Source organism: Euleptes europaea, chromosome 4 (genome assembly GCF_029931775.1).
Source record: "Euleptes europaea isolate rEulEur1 chromosome 4, rEulEur1.hap1, whole genome shotgun sequence".
NCBI lineage: Eukaryota > Metazoa > Chordata > Lepidosauria > Squamata > Sphaerodactylidae > Euleptes > Euleptes europaea.
Genome location: NC_079315.1, coordinates 79,128,228 through 79,136,026, shown reverse-complemented (window position 1 = coordinate 79,136,026; position 7,799 = coordinate 79,128,228). Strand labels below are relative to the sequence as shown.

The 7,799-nt window shown below is 51.6% G+C and overlaps 1 protein-coding gene across 1 annotated transcript; it reads right to left on the bottom strand.

Moving 5' to 3' along the window:
* Positions 1 to 615: 615 nt before the first annotated feature.
* On the bottom strand, positions 616 to 2,526 carry GPR150 (G protein-coupled receptor 150). Its single transcript, XM_056849008.1, has 3 exons — positions 1,742 to 2,526; positions 1,261 to 1,636; positions 616 to 660 (listed from the first exon to the last, which is right to left on the bottom strand). The coding sequence occupies exons 1-3, from the start codon at positions 2,524 to 2,526 to the stop codon at positions 616 to 618; spliced, it is 1,206 nt and encodes a 401-aa protein (XP_056704986.1).
* Positions 2,527 to 7,799: the final 5,273 nt, after the last annotated feature.

The window sequence follows — 7,799 nt, the reverse complement described above, 5'->3', positions numbered from 1 at the left end:
AAATACCCCAAAATTGCCAAAGAAGCAAATCAATCATATAGAACTACACCTGATGATATTACAGGTGCTCTAAGAAATGTTTGTGCTATACCAACTTGTACAGCTCCTAGTATAATTTACAGGACCCGTGAATTGTGTTACAAGAGATATACCGAAGACTCCTCATGTGCTAACTCTGGTTGTAAACAATTTTCCTGTAGTGAAAGTGTAAAAGTTCCCACTATACCAAACCCAGGTGCTTCAGGAAAATGAACAAAACACCAGGACATTCAGCAACCCTGTAAAGCCCTGTCACATGAACATATGAAGCTGCCTTATACTGAATCAGACCATCGAGGTCCATCAAAGTCAGTACTGTCTACTCATACCGGCAGCGGCTCTCCAGGGTCTCAGGCAGGGGTCTTTCACATCACCTACTTGCCTAGTCCCTTTAACTGGAGATGCTGGGGATTGAACCTGGGACCTTTTGCATGCCAAGCAGATGCTCTACCACTGAGCCACAGCCCCTCCCCCAAACTAATCTGTCCAGATAAGTTATTCCAAATAAATGCTAAAAATCATAGTTAGCTCTGAAGCCATTGACCCAAAGGACTTCCCTTTCTTTGGAAAAAGCTATCAGGTTTTAGTGGCATTTTCAGTAAGTGGATTCAGCAGTGGGATCTGTGAAACAATAGAGAAGAAGAGTTGGTTTTGATATGCCGACTTTCTCTACCACTTTAGGGAGACTCGGACAGGCTTACAATCGCCTTTCCTTCCCCACAACAGACGCCCTGTGAGGTAGGTGGGGCTGAGAGAGTGTGACTAGCCCAAGGTCGCCCAGCTGGCTTCATGTGTAGGAGTGGGGAACCAAATCCAGTTCACCAGATCAGCCTCCACCGCCCATGTGGAGGAGTGGGGAATCAACCCCGGTTCTCCAGATCAGAGTCCACTGCTCCAAAGCACAGCTCTTAACCACTACACCATGCTGGCTCTGTGAGCAACTGAAGATCCCCCCCCCCCAACAACACCGAAGAGTAGATCTGGGATCCTTCCGAGATCAAAGCGCAGGATCACTTGAGCCCCCTGGCCTCTTGAGAGCGGTCCTTGCAGGCGGGCCATGCCAGCGGGAGCTCGAGCGCCTTGCATCCGCCCCTTGCGAGGGAGCAGCGGCTGTCCCTGCCGAGCGCGCCTTGGTCACAACCCGCTCTCGCAAGCGGCGGCGGCCCGGGCCTCCTCCTCCCGCTGCTGGACGGCGGCGGCGGCGGCGGCGAGCGGCTTCGCCTGGCAGGGGCAAAGCCAGCGCCCGGGGCGCTCGGCGGCCCCCTGCGGCGGGGGGCGGTGTCGTCGGGGAGCGCGGCGCCGAGGCTGTCCGTCGGGGCAGCGGCAGAGGCTGCTCTGGAGGCGGCGCGCCCAGGGCCGCTGGCTGCGGAAGACGAGGCAGACGAAGGGGTTGAGGGCGCAGTTGGCCGCCGCCAGCAGCCCGCCCAGCGTCGCCCGCGCCGCCTCGGCCGCGCCGTCGGGGCAGGCGAAGGCCCACGCGAGCTCCAGCACCACGCGCGGGAAGCCGCAGAGCGCGAAGAGCGCCGCCAGCGCCACGGTCAGCTGCAGGGCGCGGGCCCGCGCGCGGGGCAGGCTGCGGGGCGCGCGCCGGGCGCCGCTGGACGCCGGCAGGAGCCGCAGCAGGAGCGGGGCGGCGGCGGCGGCGGCGGCGGCGGCGGCGGGGAGCTCCGCCCGACGGGAGCTGCCTGCCTTGCCCCGCGGCGGCTGGGCCTGCCCCTGCTGCTCCTGGGCGCGGGAGGCGCCGAGGAGGCGGCCGCAGGTGCCGCCCAGGAGGCAGGCGGGGGCCACGAAGCTGGTGAGGGCCCCGTAGACGGCGTAGGCGCGGCCGTGCCAGGGGGGCCGCTGCGGCCAGACGCTGAGGCAGCGGGCGGCGCCGGGCGCGGGGGCCAGGCGGTACACGAAGGCCTGGGGCAGGGCGAGCAGCAGCGCCAGCAGCCAGCCCAGCGCGGCCAGGGCCCCCCGGGCGGGCGCGGGCGTGGGGGCGGGCGGCAGGGGCGGCTGCGGGGGGGCCCTGGCCACGCGGCGCCGCTCCAGCGCCAGCAGCACCAGCATGTGCGCCGGCGCCAGCAGCCCGGAGCCCTGCAGGAGCCGGAAGAGGCGGCACGTGGCGTCCCCCGACGGCCACCCCGCCGCCGCCGCCGCCGCCGCCGCCGCCTCCCCGGGCTGCCCGTCGGCGGGAGGCAGCTGGGCGAGGAGGGCCAGCCCGCAGCCGTAGAGGTCGGCCGCGGCCAGGTGCGCCAGCAGGAAGTCCACCTTCCGCCGCCGGGCGAAGCGGCCCGCGCAGCAGCAGCCGCCGCAGCGCAGCCGGTGCAGCAGCAGCCCGTTGCCCACCAGGCCCAGCAGCGTGATCACGGCCGCCGACACGGCCCGCGCCGCCTGCCCGGGCGTCGCCCAGAGAGGCGTCGAGGAGAGGTTCCAGCCCCGCGGGGCGGCGCTGGACAGGTTGGGTCCCGGGGCCAGGCCGTCGGCGTCGAAGGCGCCGTCCATGAGTCCCGGGCGCCGAGGTAGGGGACGGGCTTGGTCCTCGGCGAGGGAGAGAGAGAGAGAGAGGCTTGTGCGCCGACGGACGCGCCGCCCGCCAGCATATATAGGGTCTGCCTGTCGCCTGGCGCTTGCTGTGGGTGGGCAAAGCAGGCTGCGGCCGCCGCGCCTGGGCTCTGCCCACCCGGCCACCGCGATCTTCTCCCCCTCCCCTCCAATTCAGCCTTTCCCGCCCGTCTGAGCCAAGCTTTCCCTGGTCGGATTGAACACATGAAGCTGCCTTACACTGAATCAGAGCATCGAGGTCCATCAGAGTCGGTATTGTCTGCTCAGACCGGCAGCGGCTCTCCCGGGTCTCAGGCAGAGGTTTTTCACATCACCTACCTGCCTAGTCCCTTGAACTGGAGATGCCTGCAGCATCCCACCCGACTGAGCCAAGCTTTCCCTGGTCACATTTAGGCAGATGAGGAGAGGGAAGGCATCTTGGCCATCTTCTGGGCATATAGTACAGGTCACTGGGGGTTTGGGGGGGAGGTAGTTGTGAATTTCCTGCATTGTGCAGAGGGTTGCACTAGATGACCCTGGTGGTCCCAACTCTATGATTTTATGATTTCTCACATCCATCACCTAACGGAGCATCTTCCGCTCCTTACTAACCACTTCCTTTCCTAGCTGACTTCAGTGTTTGCTGGAGTCCACGATCCAGTTTTGCCCCTCTGTTTAAGTGCCAATTGGAATCACCACACTGTTTGCCCAAACAAAAACACAGTGGCGGACTGGGTCTAAAAATATTGGTTGCCAGGAGACAAACCCGCAACTATAAGACTATCATTTAATTTTTAATAATTTTTATTTTTAACATATTGTCTAATGTTTAAGGGCCCCACTTCATCAGGGGCCCACAGAGCTTACTTGCCATCAGACAGGCTAACCCAATGGCCAGTCCGCCACTGCAAAAACATATGCCTTTCCTAAATATGAGAGGGACTTGTGGTAAGGAAAGAATGTACAGAACTCAGTGGCTGTGCACCTGATTGAATAAGATACGTGGGACAGTTGCCTTTGACCTCACTAGGCACAGGACTGCACCCTATATCTGTATTCTCAATAGTGTTACCGGAGCTAAGGTTGCCATCTGACCAGAAAACAAAAACTAGTCTTGTGCCTTTATAATCAGTTGGATATACAAAAATTAGCGGGTGGAAATTTTCAAAGCATAAACAGCTACTAATATCTGCACATCAAGCTCTAATTAAAGGCACAATTTAAAAGTAGGCATTTCTAGATGTAAATCTTCATTGACTCTATGTAGCTGCACCATTTACAGTGCAATCCTAAGAACCCTTTTCTGGGAGTAAGTCCCATTGAGTCGACCTGAGCAGGATTCTGAGTAGACCTGTTTAGGATTGCTTGCACAGTAGTTATAGCTTCAGGAGGAATAAGGCTGTGGTCTTATGGACACTATCCTGGGAGTGTACCCCACTGAATAAAATGGGGCTTACTGTGAAGATCTGTTTAGGATTGCTTCCTAAAAGGTGAAAATCTATGGCTGAAAGCTCAATGAACGGACTGATCAACCACCATCCTTCACTTCTACTTCCATATGCCTGTGTTACTGTAAGGCTTCTATGCCAATATGGTGGGCAGGAGAAAAAATCATACCCAGTAAGGGTGAATTTTGCATGCCAGCAGGGGCGTGTCAGTTTATTCATTTGGGGAGTACAGGTTGAGTATCCCACATCTGGACATCTCATATCCGTACTGACCTGAAAACCGGACCCTTTGAGCCGGCATTCAGGCAGATCCGCGTGGCCCGGCCTCTTCTGACTTCCCAGAGGCCAGGACGCACGGATCTGACTCGCAGCTGCGCCACTTGGCCTTTCCAAAGTCTGGAGAGGCTGGGAGGCATGGCTGCGAGTCCGATTGAGAGAGGTCTAAGAGAGCTGTGGCTAGCCCAAGGTCACCCAGCTGGCTTTGTGTGTAGGAGTGGGGAAACAAATCAGGTTCACCAGATTAGGCAGCCTCCCCCACTCATGTGGAGGGGCAGGAATCAAACCCGGTTCTCCAGATCAGAGTCTACCACTCTAAACCAACACTCTTAACCACTACAGCATGCTGGCTTTCCCTGCCTCAGACGAACTTCAGATCCAAAACCCAGAAAGATCTGAACTACAGACCACTTATGGGCCCAAGCTGTCCAGATGTGGGATACTCAACCTGTATAACCTAAATCAAAGAATCATGAAAAGGGCCATTCAGGCCATCTTGTCCAACCCCCTGTTTAATGCAGGATCAGCCTAGGCCCTAGAGCATCCCTGAACAGAACAGATCATTGTAAATCATAGCATAATAATAGCTTTTCTCCATCCTGTTGTGGCAAAGAATTGTCACAGAAAGAAGAAAGGTCAGCCACAGATTAGTACTGCATCATCAACTCACTTGTATTTTCATCCAAAAGGATAAATCTTTCTTTGACACCAAGTATCTTCTAATATGAATTTTACCAGATGGCAATTCTCTATAAGTACGCCCCCATCTAATGGAAGGCAGAATGAGTCAGAAACAGCAAAAGAATAATCAAAGGTTTTCAAATGCAGAGGAAAAGCCCCTAAGAATAAAGACATTATTATCTTTAGTATGGGGAACTACAGTTGGCTACTTTTAAAAACTTTAAAAATTATTTATTATTTACGTTCACGCCAAGGTTGGTAGCGGGTGTTATTCTGTAAGGAGTTAGAAATCTGAGTATGTTTGCCTACACTTGGGTAGCTTCAACAGTATGTTTCAGTATGCTGTTTCTGCATATTGAGGTGACAACACTTTTAAAGTCAATCCCATTGACTAGCAGAATTGGGCTGTTTCCATGACAGTTGTCTGTGTAGCTCTTGTTGCGGCTATGAATGCAGAGGCTGTACCCACAGGTACCATTGCAGGGCTTTTTTTTTTTGCATTGGCAATTGCGAGATCAGTATAGTGCAGCAATGTCATAATAGTCTATAGCCATAATCCACTTGTCCAGCTTTCATTTTTTAAAAGTATACCTCTAGACCTTTTCATTGAGGAGGTAAAAGGGGAAAGGTGAACCCCTGATATTTGCAATTAAAAGGGCTAAAAAGTTTTTTAAAAGGAAGCAGTGAATTCAGAGGAAGTAGTAGAATGTGGCAACAGATTGTTAAAACATTATTGTTCTATAATCTAGCAATTTTTAGTTTTTTATTTATTTAAAAAGCCCTCCAGTTGTCAGGTGGGCAGAATGGTAGCTGAAGGGGCTAAGGAAAATGGCTCAAGTGTAGGAGGGACCTTGACAAATATATAATTTATAGTGTGCAAAGGTGATATGACTGCAATCTTTCCAAAAGATTGTAACAAACCAGGTTTGAGAAATTGGGAACATACAGAAAGTAGATCATTAGGGCATCATATGGATGCTCCCAAAAAGCTGTTGCAGTTTGGATGTCAAACTGGAGCAAAACCTTCCATGAGGAAATAACCTTACAAATACCAGTGGCATCTTAATTCAATCCCTCAATCCTAAACACATTCACCCAATGTAGAGTCCTGTCTGTGCATGTTTCTTCAAGTAAGGGAATTCTGTGCATACATCTGATTGCACATACAGGAAATTCCTGGTAAGTGAAAGAGCTTCCCACACCTTTAAGGAAATCACTGGTTTACAGCACAATCTTGAACAGAATCTTATTCAAGTCTACTCGTTGGGGTTTAGTCCCAGGAAAGTGAAGTTAGGCATGTAAATCTTCCATTCTATTGTTAACTATAGACATGCCCATGATTTCTGTATAGATTGACCTACCTATTTTACTGATACTGGTCTTCATTACCATTTTCGGTCTTGGATATACCCATTTAAAAGGATCATGTAGGTACTGAGGAAGACAGCCTGGGACCCAGGACAGCCAATAGTAACCTTGATAGACCAATGTACTGACTCAGTATAAAGCAGCTTCGTGTGTTCATTATTGCTCTTACTTTGTAAAGGCATACCTGCAAAGTTCTTCCAAATTAGTGCACAATTCGAAATACTTAACAGGGATTGTTTCCAGGAATATCACACTATGCTGCTTTATTATGTACTCCAGGTAACATTCCTTCGTCTATCTGGCAAGTGGCTTTAAAAAAATAATTTAAAAAACAAATTAGATGCATGATAAGCTATAACCAGCTGCCGGAGTACAGCAACTATTCTGCAAATTGGCAGCTAAGTATTCACAGTTTTCCGAAAGACCGTAAGAATTTCTTATGTCACTGTAAGGCGGGCTATCATGTGATACGTGCACTCCAATAGGATCGTATATTTTCTTCCTCGTGCTGTTTCGACGGCACAACTTGCGGAAGCGCCTCTTGCATTTGTTGAGTGGCAACGGTAAGTCAATTTACCGGTGTCGCCTTACGGTTTCAACGAGAGGACACGCGAAATGGAACCGGTTAGTATTCATTAAAAAAAAAAACAACCCCTCTTATTACTACATCCCTACAATACACGTGCAAAAGGGCAATATAGCGCAAGGCCTTTAGGGAGTTGTAGTCTTCGGTGCACGTGACGACTATGGGACTTTTTTGGGAACTTGCGCGCGCACATGTCGGTCGCTAAGCGAACCACGCTGTTTAAAGGGCATTTGTGGTGACTGCCGCCTGGTGGCCGATGGAGATTATTGCTCCGGTGATGTGCGAATTGCTTTTCGTGCGCGGTGTTATTCTGAGCTCGATGGCCGGGGAGGGGCTCGAAGCTGAGATGCTAAAGCTCCTTATTGCGATTGGATCGCAGCTTGGCCATTTGTGTGACCTACTTGCTAATCTTGGTCGTGGAAATTCCTTGGAAAGTGCTGCTTGTTCAAATGCAATTAGACAATGTTTGTGCGCTTGATTGGTTTCCTTCCTGTCAGTTGAATTTGTTGATTGCTGGATATGGTGGAGTTTGATTACTGGCTGCACTAACAGAGCTTCTGGGGTTTCTGCATTTCACAATTCTGGGTTACAAAAATGTGCATTCTTTGAATTGTATAAATTATTCCAGTTGCACATTTAGATTGCTTATAATGGTGGCTGGTACATTTTAAAACTGCATGCTGTATCTGGACTGCAGCAAACCAAAGCAGCAAACACCACAGGAGTGCTATTGCTACTTAAGTGTTCCAAAATAAGGAGCTCATTTGGAAGTCCATAAGAAATTATGTCAGATGTGTTAGATTCGAATCCAGTAGCATCTTAAGAGACCAACCAGAGTTTCTGGGTATAAGCTTTGGAGAGTCAAAGTTCCCTTT